This window comes from Nycticebus coucang, chromosome 12 (assembly GCF_027406575.1).
Source record: "Nycticebus coucang isolate mNycCou1 chromosome 12, mNycCou1.pri, whole genome shotgun sequence".
Lineage (NCBI taxonomy): Eukaryota > Metazoa > Chordata > Mammalia > Primates > Lorisidae > Nycticebus > Nycticebus coucang.
In genome coordinates this window covers 53,246,350-53,262,310 of record NC_069791.1, presented here as the reverse complement: position 1 = coordinate 53,262,310, position 15,961 = coordinate 53,246,350, and the positions used below count along the sequence as shown (strand labels likewise).

Genomic DNA, 15,961 nt, shown 5'->3' with positions numbered 1-15,961 from the left:
CCATCCCATATGCCGGAGGTGGCAGGTTCAAACCTAGCCCTGGCCAAAAACCAAAAAAAAAAAAAAAGACTCCACACGAGGTCCATTTACTTGTATTTGGAGCATCACTCTACAAACACACGTTGTGATCATGATAGTGTGTCCTGGGGTCACACTGGGACGGTTGTTAAGGATTCAATAGGATAAAATTTTAACAGGTGTTTGACCTGTTAAGTACTTGATACGTTTTAGGTATGATTATTTCCTTTACCTTTTCCACTTCTTTTCTCCTGCTCTTCAAAACAGTGAGTGGTTGAACTACCGAAGTGATTTCTGCCACTAAATTTTCTTCCTTCTCTCCCCCACCTTTTTTTTTTTTTTTGAGACAGTCTCATTATGTCCCCCTTAATAGAGTGCCATGGTGTCACAGCTCACAGCAACCTCAAACTCTTGGGCTTAAGCGATTCTCTTGCCTAAGCCTCCCAAGTAGCTGAGACTACACGCGCCCGCCACAACACCCGGCTATCTTTTGGTTGCAGCCGTCATTGTTGTTTGGTGGGCCGGGGGCGGGTTCGAACCCGCCAGCCCTGGTGTATGCAGCTGGCGCCCTAACCACTGAGCTACAGGCGCCGAGTCCATTCCTTTATTAGACAGTCTCACTCTGCTGCCTGGGCTAGGGTGCCCCGGCATCAGCCTAACTCACAGCAACCTCAAACTCCTGGGTCCTCAGGCTCCATAGTAGCTGGGAGGAAAGGCACCTCATGATAATTTTTCTATTTTTAGTGTGTGGCAGGGGTTGTCACTTTTGCTCAGGCTGGTCTCGAACTCCTAAGCTCAAGCCATCCTCTCTCTTCAGCCTCTCAGAGTGCTAGGATTACAGGCGTGGGCCACCGCGCCAATCCTAGTGCCTTTACTGATTATCCTTTGCTTTCTCCTCTCATTCCCCTACCTCATTTTTTTTCCTGCTCCCTGTCTCAAAATTTTCGTTGTAGCTTTCCCCTTGCACCAGACATCCCGCGCAGCCAGGATCTCCAAATATCTAGCAGCTCAGAGCCAATACTGAGTCACCCAAAACTGGGCACTCGTTTGGGATTTAACGCAGTTGGCAAACAGCTCCCTCTGGATCCAGTAAAGTTTTATTGAAACAAAGCCGAAACAAAGGTTTCTGTCAATCTTTCCCAATCAACCAATCCGAGAGTAGAATGCTTGTGTTCCTAAGGGGCGTATCCCTCTCCATCCGGTGTCGTAAAAGCGGAAGTAGGGGCGAAAGCCGGCCATAGAGTTTAGTGGCCAGAGCGACTCTGCGGGGAGGTGGCAGGAAAGGCTCGGAACAGCTGCCGGAGGTGACGGAGCGGGGGCCCCGCCCGGTGCGCTGGAAGAGGAAGCTTTCTGGTAGCAGCACGCAGAGTCTGACCCAGGGTACGACCGGGCAGTCGGCGGGAGCCTGCGGTCCCTGAGCGGCCTCTTTAAGGGAGAGGGCGGAGTTACGTGTAAGGAGCCTGGGGGTCAGGTCACGTGGTTGGGGCACGTGCGGACACTAGTGGAGAGTAAAGGGAGCGTGGTCGTTAGGTGGATAACGTGAGACGCCCCCCGGCTGCATTTTGTGCCTTGGAGTTCAATGGGGTGCACGTGGTGGGGCACGGGGTTAGGCCCAGGGGAGTGAGTGAGCGAGCGTGGCAACCGTGTAAAGGGGCTGACTTTGTAATTTCTAGATCCACTCCATCACTGACACCTCACTGCAGAAGTGCCTGTAGAATTCAGCCCCTCACCTTTGAGTTTCTCATCCTGCCAGTGTTAAGGGACTTTTAGCTTCACATCCTCTTTCCTTGCAGCTGCAGACATCTTGAGCCCAGGTCCCTTCATCTCAGTGCAGCCATGAGTGCGGAAGTGAAGGTGACAGGGCAGAACCAGGAACAATTTCTGCTCCTGGCCAAGTCGGCCAAGGGGGCAGCGCTGGCCACACTCATCCACCAGGTGCTGGAGGCCCCTGGTGTCTACGTGTTTGGAGAACTGCTGGATATGCCCAATGTTAGAGAGGTGGGTTGCTGGTCTCAAGAACCCACAAGAAAGCATGGGGTAAAAGTTTGAATTTGAGAATGGGTGGGCAGGGATCATTTTACAACCCCATAACCATTCAGTTGAACTAGACTACTGTGATGATTAACTGGCAAGTTGCAAAAGGAACCAGTTAAAAAGTAACCAGACCTGGTATTGGTGGCTCACATTTGTAATCCTAGTGCTTGTGAAGTCGAGGTGGGAGGATCACTTGAGGCCAGGAGTTGAAAACCAGCCTGAGCAACATAGTAAGAAACTTTCTCTACAAAGAATTAAGAAATTAGCCAGGTGTGTTGGCATGTGCCTAAAGTCTTAGCACTCAGATTGCTTGTGCTCACAACTGTAATTGTGGCACTGCACACAATTGTAGGGTAACAGTTGGGCAACAGAGCAGGACCTATTCTCTAACCAAAAAAAAAAAAAAAGGTAGCCAGTTAGAGAAAGTAAACCTTTTAGGCTCGGCACCTGTGCCTCAAACAGCTAGGGTGCCAGCCACATACACCTGAGCTGGCGGATTCAAATCCAGCCTGGGCCACCAAACAACAATGACGGCTGCAACCAAAAAATAGCCGGGCATTGTGGCGGGCGCCTGTAGTCCCAGCTACTTGGGAAGTGGAGGCAGAAGACTCGCTTAAGCCCAGGAGTTGGAGGTTGCTGTGAGCTGTGATGCCACAGCACTCTACCCAGGGCAACAGCTGACAGCTTGAGGATCTGTCTCAAAAAAAAAAGAAGAAGAAAGTAAACCTTTTAGTTTTCCCTTTGGAGATGAAGGATCTTTAAAGCCTACTCTTTTTTTTTTTTTTCATTGTGCCTATGAGTTATAACTCAGAGTGTATCTTTACACGCTGGGCTTAAAAGACTCATGACTTTTGTTTTAATACTGTACTTCTTAAACCCAGCAGTAAAGCCTCTTCTTTTTGTTAAATTAGGCAAAAAAGCACGTCATTCAGAATAGAAGACCAGAGTTCTAGCCTGTCCCTACCAGGAATAATAGCTCTTAATAATCATATCACTTTGATATGATTACTTTGATATGATCACTTTGATCAGGTCACTTTTATTTTAAGGACTCAGTTGTCTCTTTTAAAAACGTAGGTGATGGGCAGTGCCTGTGGCTCAGTGAGTAGGGCGCCGGCCTTATACTGAGGGTGGCGGGTTCGTACCCAGCCCCGGCCAAACTGCAACAGAAAAATAGCCGGGCGTTGTGGTGCGCGCCTGTAGTCCCAGCTGCTGGGGAGGCTGAGGCAAGAGAATTGGGTAAGCCCAAGAGTTAGAGGTTGCTGTGAGCCGTGTGACACCGCGGCACTCTACCCGAGGGCGGTACAGTGAGACTCTGTCTCTACAAAACAAACAAACAAAAAAAACGTAGGTGATAGTGCCCCTTACCACTATTGTGGAAATCAACTGAGATTATGGGAAGGTGTAAAGTCTGGTATAAATGGAAAGAATGAACATATAAAATTAGCATGCCTTTTTTCCCCCCCATGCAGTATAGTAATCTAACACAAGTAAAGGAGGTGTCTGTTTCCTAAAGACACATTGGCAAGCTGGTAGGAACACAGCAGAGAGAACTGTCCACATCGAAGTGGCAGAGTTGCAAAAGTAACCAGACCTGGTATTGGTGGCTCTTTAACTCTTTAAAGACTTAAAGTCAGGTCATCAAGACTGGTGGCACCAGGCAAGTCCTGAGGTAGTGGTATGTGATTGAATTAAGAGCCAAGCTTTTGAGGGCCTGTGATTGAGTCAACAGATTTAGTCTTTTTGGGTCACTCTGTATCATGGAGGAAACTGGCTGCCTTTTTTACCTTCTTTCATCTGCAGTGGTAATATACAATATCATTCAGGGTGAAAAAAAAGAATGCTGTTTAGCATTCTGTCGGTGGTCTGAGAATACCAGAAAAAGTACAGGACACACACACACATGGGGCTTACCCTTCTGAAGTTTACATTCCAGTTGGAGGGATAAGATGAATGGATATAAATCTGTAAATCTTTTATTAAGAAAATATTGATGGGGCAGCCAACTATATTCATAACTCTGCTAGATCCTAGAGGGATACCAGAGACTGGGTCTATAATCTTGTTGAAAGGAAATGTGTTCTTAGGTAACAGCCTTCTCTAGGGATTGATTACGTGACACAGTAAGAGATAGGAGAAGAGGAGATCTGGGTGGGCTGGACTGGGTGATGCAAGGCAGCCTGCTGGTGAGGTGGATCTGAAGCAGAGGTTACAAATTCAAGAGCAATTTATGTTTCTGGCCAACTCTGCCAGGGAGGCAGCACTGGCCCACACATATCTAGGCCATGCAGCTGTCAGAGATGAGTGAGGCTGAGTTAAGTCTTTGGTGAATTGGGGAGTACTGTAGATTGCCTAAAGATACTCAAATTTAGAAATATTCAGCACATTCTGAGGACCAAATGACATTATTTACAGTGTCTTGTGTGTATGTTTGTTAGACTTTTTTTTTTTTTTTTTGAGACAGTCTTACTATCTCACCCTCGGCAGAGTGCCATGGTATCACAGCTCACAGCAGCCTACAACTCTTAGGCTTAAGTGATTCTCTTGCCTCAGCCTCCCAACAATGCCCAGCTATTTTTTTGTTGTTGTTGTTGCAGTTGTCATTGTTGTTTAGCTGGCCCGAGCCAGGTTCGAACCTGCCACCCTGGGTGCATGTGCCCGGCATCGTAGCCACTGTGCTACGGGTGCTTAGCCTGTCTGTTAGATTCTGAACGCTGAATGTTTTCATCTCTCAATTTAGCATAGGAATTGGATAGCATATGGAACAGAATGACACTGGATTGGGAGAACAGTGAAAGCAAAAGCCTAGAGGTGAAAATGAGCCTTTTCTATGGGAAAAGTGATAAAGAGGCAGAGAACTTTTGGTCAACTGGGAGAGAATACTGGCTGGGAAAGATGAGGACTGGCCAGAAAATGGGACTTCAAAATGGGGTAGGCCTAGGAGGATGGAGAGGGGCAGCTTCCTGTCACCTCCTCTTTTCCCTCATATTCTTGCAGCTGGCTGAGAGCGACTTCGCTTCCACATTCCGGCTGCTCACAGTGTTTGCTTACGGGACATATGCTGACTACTTAGGTAACTAGAGGGAGTAATAGGGATTGGGAAAAGGGGAGTTTCCAGAGAGACGTAGAAAAACTTCCTGGGATATCCCTTTTCAATCTCCTGGGTGCAAAGGGTCAGGGTTAAGACTTGAAGCATAACAAAATGCAGAGGAAACTAGGGCTTTCCAAAAAGCTGAAATCAGGATTTGCTATACTTTTTCCTTTTTCTCTAGCTGAAGCCCGAAATCTTCCTCCGCTCACAGAGGCTCAGAAGAATAAGCTTCGACATCTATCAGTAGTCACCCTGGCTGCCAAAGTAAAGGTAAGTTACAGTTGCCCCAGTCCTACTCCAGGGAGGTCTAGAGCAGGGGTCCTCAAACTTTTAAACAAGGGGCCAGTTCACTGTCCCTCAGATCGTTGGAGGGCCGGACTATAGTTTAAAAAACAACTATGAACAAATTCCTATGCACGCTGCACATATGTTATTTTGAAGTAAAAAACAAAATGGGAACAAATACAATCACGCAGCTTCATGTGGCCCACGGGCCGCAGTTTGAGGACCCCTGGTCTAGAGCATCCTTTTTTATGTGCCTGGGAGTGTGTACTGGGACAGCCCTTGACTACACGGTTCCTTCTTTCTCTCTTCGTTCCTCCAGGGTCTGTATCTAAACTACTCCATAGGCAGCCGTTAAGCCTATTCTTAGTTTTCTGATTTGTTTTTACTTTTCAGTCAACTTAAGTTCTACGTAAACATCTTTTGTGGTTAGAAGTATCTCTGTATTGACATTGGGCTCAGTTTTTTGTTCAGTGTACTACCCCTTACATTCCCAATTTGCAATCTTCCAGTTGTTACTTGCCTCTCAGTCTGTCTCATAATTTTATTTTATTTTTTTATTTTTTTATTTTTTTTAAGGCAGAGTCTCACTGTGTTGCCCTCAGTAGATTGCTATGGCGTCATCGCTCACAGCAACTTCAAACTCCTGGGCTCAAGGGATTCTCTGGTCTCAGCCTCAAAGGAGCTAGGATTACAGGCATCCATCACAATGCCCAACTTTTTTTAGAGATGGGGTGTCGCTCTTGCTCAGGCCGGCCTTGAACTCCTGAGCTCAAGCAATCCGCCCATATTGGTCTCCCAAAGTGCTTGGATTACACGTGTGAGCCACTGTGCCCAGCCTTCATAATTTTACTTGCATCAGGCTCTCTGTTGTGAGATACCACAAAAGGAATGCCTGTTGGAATTTATCACTATAAATGATAAACAGTACTCCAGATATCACCCACTACTTTGTATTCCCCTTATGGCAAGTTGATCCCAACCAAAGGCCATGTGACGTCCTGACCTGTGGCCAAAGGATGACACCAGGCGGATGTTACTTTCTCCCTTTGTGGCATAGGGGATGAGTGTGGGAAGGGTAGTAGGGAAGCATAAGTCTTATATATTTTTTAAGATTGTCATTCTTGGACGGCGCCTGTGGCTCAGTGAGCAGGGCGCCAGCCCCATATGCCAAGGGTGGCGGGTTCAAACCCAGCCTGGGCCAAACTGCAACAAAAAAATAGCTGGGCGTTGTGGCAGGCACCTGTAGTCCCAGCTGCTCGGGAGGCTGAGGCAAGAGAATCGTGTAAGCCCAAGAGTTAGAGGTTGCTGTGAGCCGTGTGATGTCATGGCACTCTATCTGAGGGTGGTACAGTGAGACTCTGTCTCTACAAAAAAAAAAAAAAATTCTTTCTTATGATGCTTTTTTGAAATGGGGGTACTTTTATTTATTTTGCTGTTTAGAGGAATGATTTAGGAATAGGAATGGAGAGTAGATAGGCCTGGACAGGGGTGGAAAAGAAGGGAAGAGTAGTTTTGGAAGCCCCTCTTTGCTGAGGAACATCACACATCCTGGCTTGATTTCCCTGGGTCCAGTGCATACCCTATGCAGTGTTGCTGGAGGCCCTTGCCCTGCGTAATGTGCGGCAGCTGGAAGACCTTGTGATTGAAGCTGTGTATGCCGATGTGCTTCGTGGGTCCCTGGACCAGCGTAATCAACGGCTGGAGGTTGACTACAGCATTGGGCGGGACATCCAGCGCCAGGACCTCAGTGCCATTGCCCGAACCCTACAGGAGTGGTGAGAACTGTATCCTACCACTGTCCCTTCCCTTCTCACCCCAAGAAAGGAAGAAGTGCTTCTTGGTGGGAGAGGGCAGGTGGTAGGCTGGGCTGTAGAGGTGGAACCCAAGAGGATGAAGGGAAATGAGCTCCTTCCTCCAAAGGCTTCTGATTATGAGAAAACGTAGCAATGGAGGAGGCTCTGGGAGGAGGGGGTGAAGTCCTTGATACAGGGAAAAGAAGGATACTGTTGAAGGTATCCTAACTGGGAAGGTTGATCAGCTGTCTGAGACTGTACTCAACCCATTGGTCTGTAACCACCATTGTCCACAGGCCTTGAGACTCTTCCTCTTCTCTTTTTCTCATTGCATCCCTATCTAACTTCAGTGTGTCTTTATTCATTACTTCACCTTTTGTTTTGTTCTCTTTAAAAACATCTATGCTATTTTGTTTTGGGTTCCTACTTCTTTTTTTTTTTTAGAGACAGTTTCAAGATGTCGCCCTGGGTAGAGTGCTGTGGCGTCACAGCTCACAGCAACCTCCAACTCTTGAGCTTAAGCAGTTCTCTTGCCTCAGCCCCCCAAGTAGCTGGGAGTACAGGTGCCCACCACAATGCCTGGCTACTTTTTTTTTTTTTTTTTTTTTGGTTGTAGTTGTCGTTGTTTGGCAGGCCCAGGCTGGATTTGAATCCACCAGCTCTGGTGTATGTGGCTGGCACCCTAGCCATTTGAGCTACAGGCACTGAGCCAGTTCCTACTTCTAACTGCATATCACTCCTGGAATTTCCTTGTCCCTCTCATATGCCACCTGAATATCTATCTCACTGCTGGGAATATTGTGGGTGGTTTCCAGGTCAAGGTAGGTGGTGAGGTTTCCCAACTCAGACAAAGGTTTAGATGCCAGGATCTAGGATTCTTCTTGAGTCTGTTTTTCATGAGTCTGTGGTCACAGCCCTCTTCTACTAATACTTCTCATCTCCCTGGATTCCTGCAGGTGTGTGGGCTGTGAGGTTGTGCTGTCAGGCATTGAGGAGCAAGTGAGCCGTGCCAACCAGCACAAGGAACAGCAGCTGGGGCTGAAGCAGCAGATTGAAAGTGAGGTGAGCCAGTAGGGAAGCAGAGGAGCCAAGTTCTCCTAGCCTGGGCCACTTGTCCTGTGTGGAGGGGTTGGACATTGCTGTAACAGACAGACAAAATGGGCAGGGCCTGTCAGGTTCTAGAACCTGCCTTGCTATACCCCCATTCCTTTCATCCTGGTAGGTTGCCAACCTTAAAAAAACCATTAAAGTTACAACAGCAGCAGCAGCTGCAGCGACATCTCAGGACCCTGAGCAACACTTGACTGAACTGAGGGAACCAGCTCCTGGCACCAACCAGCGCCAGCCCAGCAAGAAAGCCTCAAAGGGCAAGGGGTGAGCCAGTGTGGCAAGGACTACTTGGTTCTGGGGTGCTCCACTTTTACTTCAGGGACTTGACTGCCCTCACTTCTTTTAATCATTTGCATGTGGGCAGGGAGTGGGGGGAACCTCCAGGGGTTAGAGGATTCCCTGCATCCTCTCTGTCTCTTTCTTCTTGCCAGGCTCCGAGGGAGTGCCAAGATTTGGTCCAAGTCGAATTGAAAGGACTGTCATTTCTTCCCTGGGGATGTGGGGTCCCAGCTGCCTGCCTGCCTCTTAGGAGTCTTCAGAGAGCCTTCCTGTGCCCCTGGCCAGCTGATAATCCTAGGTTCATGACCCTTCACCTCTCCCACCTCCAAGTATAACACCTTCTCAAGGGAGAAGGCAAGTACAGGTCATGTTTTTGTAGGTACTTTCGTACTTGTGACTTTCTTTTTTGCTCCATTGCTCCCCCTCCCTGCCATGGTCTCTCCCTGTTTCTTTAAGAGCTCAGCTTCTGTCCCTGTTCATTATGTGTCATTGAGTAGGTGGGCAGCCCTGATGGGGGTTGCTCTGTCTCCAACATAACCCATAGGTGTTCCTTCTCCTACCACTTCTATCCCTGCATGCCTAGTCCCCCCATTTCTGTTCCCCACCCAACCTATTGGGCAGCATCTGAAGAGCCATAGGGCTCCCAGCTTTATTCCCATGTTAAAAGTACTGGGAGCCAGTCTGCTATTGCGGGAGTCACTGGACACTACCATCATAGAATCCTGTCACACTAATGTTGTTTCCTTTCCTCTCTCCTCCCTTTGGGCCCTGGGAATGCTGCTTCTTCAATGACCCCAGAGCCTAAGAAGGGCATCTCTTTCTTAAGATGTTGAGAGATGGTTTTTTTTCTTGGCTCCAACCATCTTGAGAAGCTTGATGGCAATCCTAGAAGGATTATCTCCTTCTGTGAGTTTGGTGGGGGAAGGGAAGGGAATATAGATTGTATTTAAAAGAAAAAAAAAGGTATATATGCATATATCTATATATAACATGACTCAGAAATAAATCTATAAGAAATCTATCTACAAACATACCCTGAACTGGGTATCTTCTGTCTTTGATATTTGTACTGGAAAGAAGACTCATTCACAGTCTATTCTAAAATGTGGTACTGCTGGCTCAGAACTCATAGCTCAGTGATTAGGGAGTTAGCCACATACACCAAGGCTGGCAAGTTCAAACCTGGCCGGGGCCTGCTAAACAACTATGACAACTGCAACAAAAAAATAGCCAGGCATTGCAGCAGGCACCTGTAGTCCCAGCTACTTGAAAGGTGGGTGCAAGAGAATTGCAGAATAGCTTATGCCCAAGAGTTTGAGGTTGCTATGAACAGTGAATGACACCACAGCATTCTACTGAGGGCAAAATAGTGAGACTCTGTCTCAAAAAAATAAATATGGCTTGGCGTGGAGGAGTTGAAGACCAGCCTGAACAACATAGACCCTGTTTCTACAAAAAGTAGAAAACTAAGGCCATGTGCAGTGGCTCATGCCTGTAATCCTAGCACTTTGGGAAGCCGAGGCAAGTGGATTGCCTGAGCTCACAGGTTCGAGACCAGCCTGAACCAGAGCGAGAGTCACTTGAGCCCAAGAGTTTGAGGTTTCTGTGAGGTATGACGCCACAGCACTCTACTGAGGGTGACAAAATGGGACTCTGTCTCAAAAAAAAAAAAAAAAAATAGAAAAATTAGCCAGGCATGGCGGTGGCTACCTGTTGTCCCAGCTGCTTGGGAGGCTGAGCCAGGAAGACTGCTTGAGCCTGGGAGTTTGAAGTTGCTCTGAGCTGTACTCTAGCCCAGGCAACAGAGTGAGATTCTGTCCCTTCTCCCACCAAAAAAATTAATAAAAAGGCTCGGTGCCTGTAGCACAGTGGTTATGGTGCCACATATAACTGGCTGGCGGGTTCAAACCCAGCCTGGGCCAGCTAAACAACAATGACAACAATAAAAGAAAAAATAGCTGGGGGGCAGCTCCTGTGGCTCAGTGGGTGGGGTGCCAGCCCTATATACCGAGGGTGGCAGGTTCGAGCCTGGCCCCGGCCAAACTGCAACAACAACAAAAAATATAGCCGGGTGTTATGGCAGGCATCTGTGGTCCCAGCTGCTCGGGAGGCTGGGGCAGGAGAATCACCTGAGCCCAGAAGCTGGAGGTTGCTGTGAGCTGTGACGGCACAGCACTCTACCCAACACAGCTCTCTACCAAAGGCGACAAAGTGAGACTCGTCTCTAAAAAAAAAAAAAAAAAATAGCTGGGTATTGTGGCGGGTGCCTGTAGTCCCAGATACATGGGAGGCTGAGGCAAGAGACTCTCTTAAGCCCAAGAGTTTGAGGTTGCTGTGAGTTGTGATACGACAGGACTCTACCAAGGGTGACAAAGTCCCAAGAGTTTGAAGTTGCTGTGAGTTGTGATGCCATGGTACTCTACCAAAAGTGGCAAAGTGAGACTCTGTCTCTAAATAAAGTATTATAAGGTATAGTTGATAATTGATCTTCTAAACTTGAACATCAAAACCACACAGAACTATTAGATGATACAAGCAGCAGCACTCAAGCTCCTGCTCTCAGTCTTAGAGCTTTCCAAGAAGAGTGGTAGGAGGGGGGCGGGCATGTGGCTTATGCCTGTAATCCTAGCACTCTGGGAGCCGAGGCAGGTAGATTGCCTCTGCTCGCGGGTTTGAGGCCAGCCTGAGCAAAAGTACAACCCGACCTCTAAAAATAGCCAGGCATTGTGGTGGGCACCTGTAGTCCCCGCTACTCAGGAGGCTGAGGCAAGAGGATCACTTGAGCCCAAGACTGAGGTTGCTATGACACCATAGCATTCTGCCAGGGGTGACAAAGTGAACTGTCTGAAAAATAAAAAACAGCTGGGGGCGGCGCCTGTGGCTCAAAAGAATAGGGTACTGGCCCCATATCCTGGAGGTGGTGGGTTCAAACCCAGCCCCAGCCAAAAACTGAAAAAAAAAAAAATAGCTAGGTGTTGTGGGTGGTGCCTATAGTCTCAGCTACTCCAGAGGCTGAGGCAAGTGAATTGCTTGAGCCCAAGAGTTTGAGGTTGCTGTGAGCTATGACGCATGGCACGTTACCCAGGTGATAAAGTGAGACTCTGTCTCAAACAAAATAAGAAAGAATTCATCACCCGCTTATACATGCTGATCTTTATAGCAATTTTGTTGATTTTAGAGCTGGACACCATGGTAAGAGTAGGAAGAAAACTTGCCTTTATGAAAATTCAGAGTTCACAAACATGAAACAAATGGCACTTAAACGATTAAGCCAAAGTCTCTGAAGCTGAAAATGGCAATTGTACTGACGCACATTTTTTTTTTTTTAGAGACAGAGTCTCACTTTGTTGCCCTCGGTAGAGTGCGGTAGCATCACGGCTCACAGCAACCTCCAGCTTTTGGGCTTAGATGATTCTCTTGCCTCAGCCTCTCAAGTAGCGGGGACTACAGGCGCCCACCACAACACCCGGCTACTTTTTTGTTGCAGTTTGGCTGGGGCCAGGTTTGAACCCACCACCCTCATTATATGGGGCTAGTTCCCTACTCACTGAGCCAGAGGCGCTGCCCTGGACTGATGCACATTTTAAGTATAAGAAAAGCAGAGGGGGTGGCGCCATATACCGAAGGGGGCGGGTTCAAACCCGGCCCCCGCTGAACTGCAACCAAAAAATAGCCGGGCGTTGTGGCAGGCACCTGTAGTCCCAGCTGCTCGGGAGGCTGAAGCAGGAGTTGGAGGTTGCTGTGAGCTGTGTGATGCCACGGCACTCTACGAAGGGCCATAAAGTGAAACTCTGTCTCTACAAAAAAAAAAAAAAAAGAAGAAGAGCAGAGGATGTCTATAATTTTATGAAATTCTGTTAAAGAGATTAGAAATAACCCACTTGTGACAACCAGATAAATATAAAAAAGAAAAAAAAATAACCCACTTGTGACAACCAGATAAATATAAAAAAGAAAAAAAAAATAACCCACATAGGTAAATCTTTCAACATGAATGGAGTCTAAATGACACATCTAGGCAGTGTATTAGTTATCTGTTGCTGTGTAACAAATTATTCTAAAACTTAATACATACTGACCAAGTATGGTGTCTCATGTCTGTAATCCTAGGACATGGGGAGACCAAGGCATGAGGTCAAGAGTTGGTGACCGGGCAGCGCCTATGGCTCAGTTGGTAAGGCGCTGGCCCCATATACTGAGGGTGGCGGGTTCAAACCCGGCCCCGGTCAAACTGCAACCAAAAAATAGCTGGGCGTTGTGGCGGGCGGCTGTAGTCCCAGCTACTCGGGAGGCTGAGGCAAGAGAATCGCTTAAGCCCAGGAGTTGGAGGTCGCTGTGAGCTGTGTGAGGCCACGGCACTCTACCGAGGGCCATAAAGTGAGACTCTGTCTCTACAAAAAAAAAAAAAAAAGAGTTGGTGACCAGTCTGAGCAAGAGAGGACCCTATCTCTACAAAGAATAGAAAAATTAGTTGGGGGCAGCGCCTGTGGCTTAAGGAGTAGGGCGCCGGTTGTTGCAGTTTGGCCAGGGCCAGGTTTGAAACCGCCACCCTCGGTATATGGGCCCGGCGCCCTATGCACTGAGCCACAGGCACTGCCCTTTTTTTTTTTTTTTGAGACAGAGTCTCACTATGTCGCCTTTGGTAGAGTGCTATGAGTTGGCCGGTTCAAACCCAGCCCCGGCCTAAAACCACAAAAAAAAAAAAAAAAAGAAAGAAAAATTAGTTGGGTTACAGTGGTGCATGCTTATAGTCCTAGCAACTAGGGAAGCTGAGGCAGGAGGATCACTTGAGCCCAGGAGTTTGAGGTTGCAGTGAGCTATGATGATGCTACTATACTGTATCCCAGATGACGGAGCAAGACCCTATCTCAGAAAAACAAACAAACATACTATCTCATTTTCTATGGGTAAGAAATATGAGCGTAGGGTGGTGCCTGTGGCTCAGTGAGTAGGGCGCTGGCCCCATATACCAAGGGTGGCAGGTTCAAACCCGGCCCTGGCTAAACTGTAGCAAAAAATGGCTAGGCGTTGTAGCAGGCGCCTCTGGTCCCAGCTACTCAGGAGACTGAGGCAGGAGAATCACCTAGGCCTAGGAGGTTGCTGTGAGCTGTGACATGACAGTACTCTACCAAGGGCAATAAAGTGAGACTCTGTCTTTAAAAAAAAGAAATACGGGCATAGCTGAGCTTAGTTTCATGCCTCAGGGTCTCTCTCACGCTGAAATTATGGTATTAGCTAGGGCATTAGTCCTTACAAAGCTCAAATAGGAAGGACTTATTTCCAGGCTCACTCATTGGTTTTCATTAGGATTCATTACTTCATGGATGGTTGGACTGAGGACTTTATTTCCTTACTGACTGTTGGCCAGATGCTGCCCAGGTAACGTTCTCCATCAGAGCAAAAGCTAGAAAGACAACACCAGCAAGACAAACTTACAGTCTTTAGCCACCTAATCATGTCAGTGACATACCATCACTTTCTAATCACCATGGCTAGCCTCAACTCAAGGGGATGGCAGTTACACAGGGTGTGACTGTCGGAAGGCAGGGATCATCAGAAGCCATGTCAGAAGTTGCCTACCAGGGGCACTGTTTTTGTGGGCCACCAGCATCAAAATCATTAGAAGAGCTTTTGAAAATGTGTATTCTTGGCTCCATGCCTATAGCACAGTGGTTACAGCGCCAGCCACATACACCAAGGGTGGCGGGTTCGAACCTGGCTCAGGCCAGCTAAACAACTGCAACAAGAAAAATAGCCGGGTTTTGTGGCAGACACCTGTAGTCCCAGCTACTTGGGAGGCGGAAGCAAGAGAAATTACTTAAGCCCAAGAGTTTGAGGTTGCTGTGAGCTGTGACACCATAGCACTCTACCAAAGGCAACATAGACTGTCTCAAAAAAAAAAAAAGGGCAGTGCCTGTGGCTCAGTGCATAGGGCGCCGGGCCCATATACCGAGGGTGACGGTTTCAAACCCGGCCCTGGCCAAACTGCAACAAAAAAATAGCCAGATGTTGTGGTGGGTGCCTGTGGTCCCAGCTGCTCGAGAGGCTGAGGCAAGAGAATCGCCTAAGCCCAGGAGTTGGAGGTTGCTGTGAGCAGTGTGACGCCACAGCACTCTACAAAGGACAATAAAGTAAGACTATCTCTACGGAAAAAAAAAAAAAGAAAATGTGTATTCTTGCAGGGAGCAGTGGCTCATGCCTGTAATCTCAGCACTCTGGGAGGCCGAGGTGGGCAGATTGCCTGAGCTTAGGAGATGGAGATCAGCCTGAGCTAGAGCAGGAACCCTTCTCTAAAAATAGCTGGGAATGGTGGATCATGCCTGTAATCCTAGCACTCTGGGGGGCTGAGGCGGATAGATTGCTTGAGCTCATTAGTTTGAGACCAGCCTGAGTAAAAGTGAGACCTTGTCGCTACTAAAAATAGAAAAACTGAGGCAATGGGCAGCCCCTGTGGCTCAGTGAGTAGGGCGCCAGTGCCATATACCAAGGATGGCGGGATCGAACCCAGCCCCGGCCAAACTGCAACAAAAACTAGCCAGGCGTTGTGGTGGGCACCTGTAGTCCCAGCTGCTCGGGAGGCTGAGGCAAGAGAATCGCCTAAGCCCAAGAGCTGGAGGTTGCTGTGAGCTGTGATGCCAGAGCACTCCACCGAGGGTGACATAATGAGACTCTGTCTCTAAAAAAAACGAAAAGAAAAACTGAGGCAAGAAGATCGTTTGAGCCCAAGAGTTGGGAGGTTGCTGTGAGCTATGATGCCACAGTACTCTACCCAGAAAGACAGCTTGAGACTCTGTCTCAAATAAATAAATAAATAAATAAAAATAGCCAGGTGTTGTGGAGGGCGCCAGTAGTCCCAGCTACTCTGGAGGCTGAGACAAAAGAATCACTTCAGCCCAGTTTGAGGTTGTGTGAACTGTGATGCCACGGCACTCTACCGGGTGCAACAAAGTGAGATCTGTCTCAAAAAAAAAAAAAGTGTATTCTTCCCCCCAATTTCTGTTTAATTAGAATCGCTGGGGTGTGAACTGGAAATGTGACTTTACCACTTATTGACTCAGCTCTGAGCCATGAAAATTTCTAAGTATATAAGCACTCTTTTTTTTTTTTTTTTTTTTTTTTTTTTGGATTTTTGGCCGGGGCTAGGTTTGAACCCGCCACCTCTGGCATATAGGACTGGCGCCCTACTCCTTGAGCCACAGGGGCCACCCAGTATATAAGCACTCTTGCTCAGTTTAGAGTTAACTTGAAGAGCTGAAAAGTCTTCTGCAGAGGCTTGGAGGAAAGCTAAGGAGGTGTAAAGTCACCATCTGAGAGGGAAGGATGACCCAGAAAGAGACTTTTTTTTGAGACA

At 47.7% G+C, this 15,961-nt stretch overlaps 1 protein-coding gene and 1 non-coding gene across 3 annotated transcripts; one reads left to right on the top strand and one right to left on the bottom strand.

Moving 5' to 3' along the window:
* The first annotated feature begins 1,221 nt into the window (after window positions 1–1,221).
* Window positions 1,222–9,640, top strand: COPS7A (COP9 signalosome subunit 7A). 2 transcript variants are annotated; one of them, XM_053554568.1, is made up of 8 exons: window positions 1,222–1,398; window positions 1,812–2,016; window positions 5,050–5,125; window positions 5,325–5,413; window positions 7,001–7,203; window positions 8,178–8,283; window positions 8,444–8,595; window positions 8,763–9,640. In XM_053554568.1, exons 2-8 carry the CDS (start codon window positions 1,855–1,857, stop codon window positions 8,800–8,802), a joined length of 828 nt encoding a protein of 275 aa, XP_053410543.1. In that variant the 5' UTR covers window positions 1,222–1,398; window positions 1,812–1,854; the 3' UTR covers window positions 8,803–9,640. The 2 variants fall into 2 exon arrangements, with proteins under 2 accessions (XP_053410543.1, XP_053410542.1); XM_053554567.1 differs by having other exon boundaries at window positions 1,263–1,469.
* On the bottom strand, window positions 2,838–2,977 carry LOC128563014 (small Cajal body-specific RNA 1). Its single transcript, XR_008373689.1, has one exon. It is a non-coding gene; the product is annotated as a small Cajal body-specific RNA 1 (non-coding RNA).
* Window positions 9,641–15,961: the final 6,321 nt, after the last annotated feature.

What these genes read in the sequence shown, in the direction of transcription:
- COPS7A (XM_053554568.1), top strand. Translation starts at nt 1,855, where the DNA reads ATGAGTGCGGAAGTGAAGGTGACAGGGCAGAACCAGGAACAATTTCTG. An exon ending in GACATATGCTGACTACTTAG is followed by an intron (nt 5,126 to 5,324) that starts GTAACTAGAGGG and finishes CTTTTTCTCTAG; the next exon opens with CTGAAGCCCGAAATCTTCCT. An exon ending in CCCTGGCTGCCAAAGTAAAG is followed by an intron (nt 5,414 to 7,000) that starts GTAAGTTACAGT and finishes CCCTGGGTCCAG; the next exon opens with TGCATACCCTATGCAGTGTT.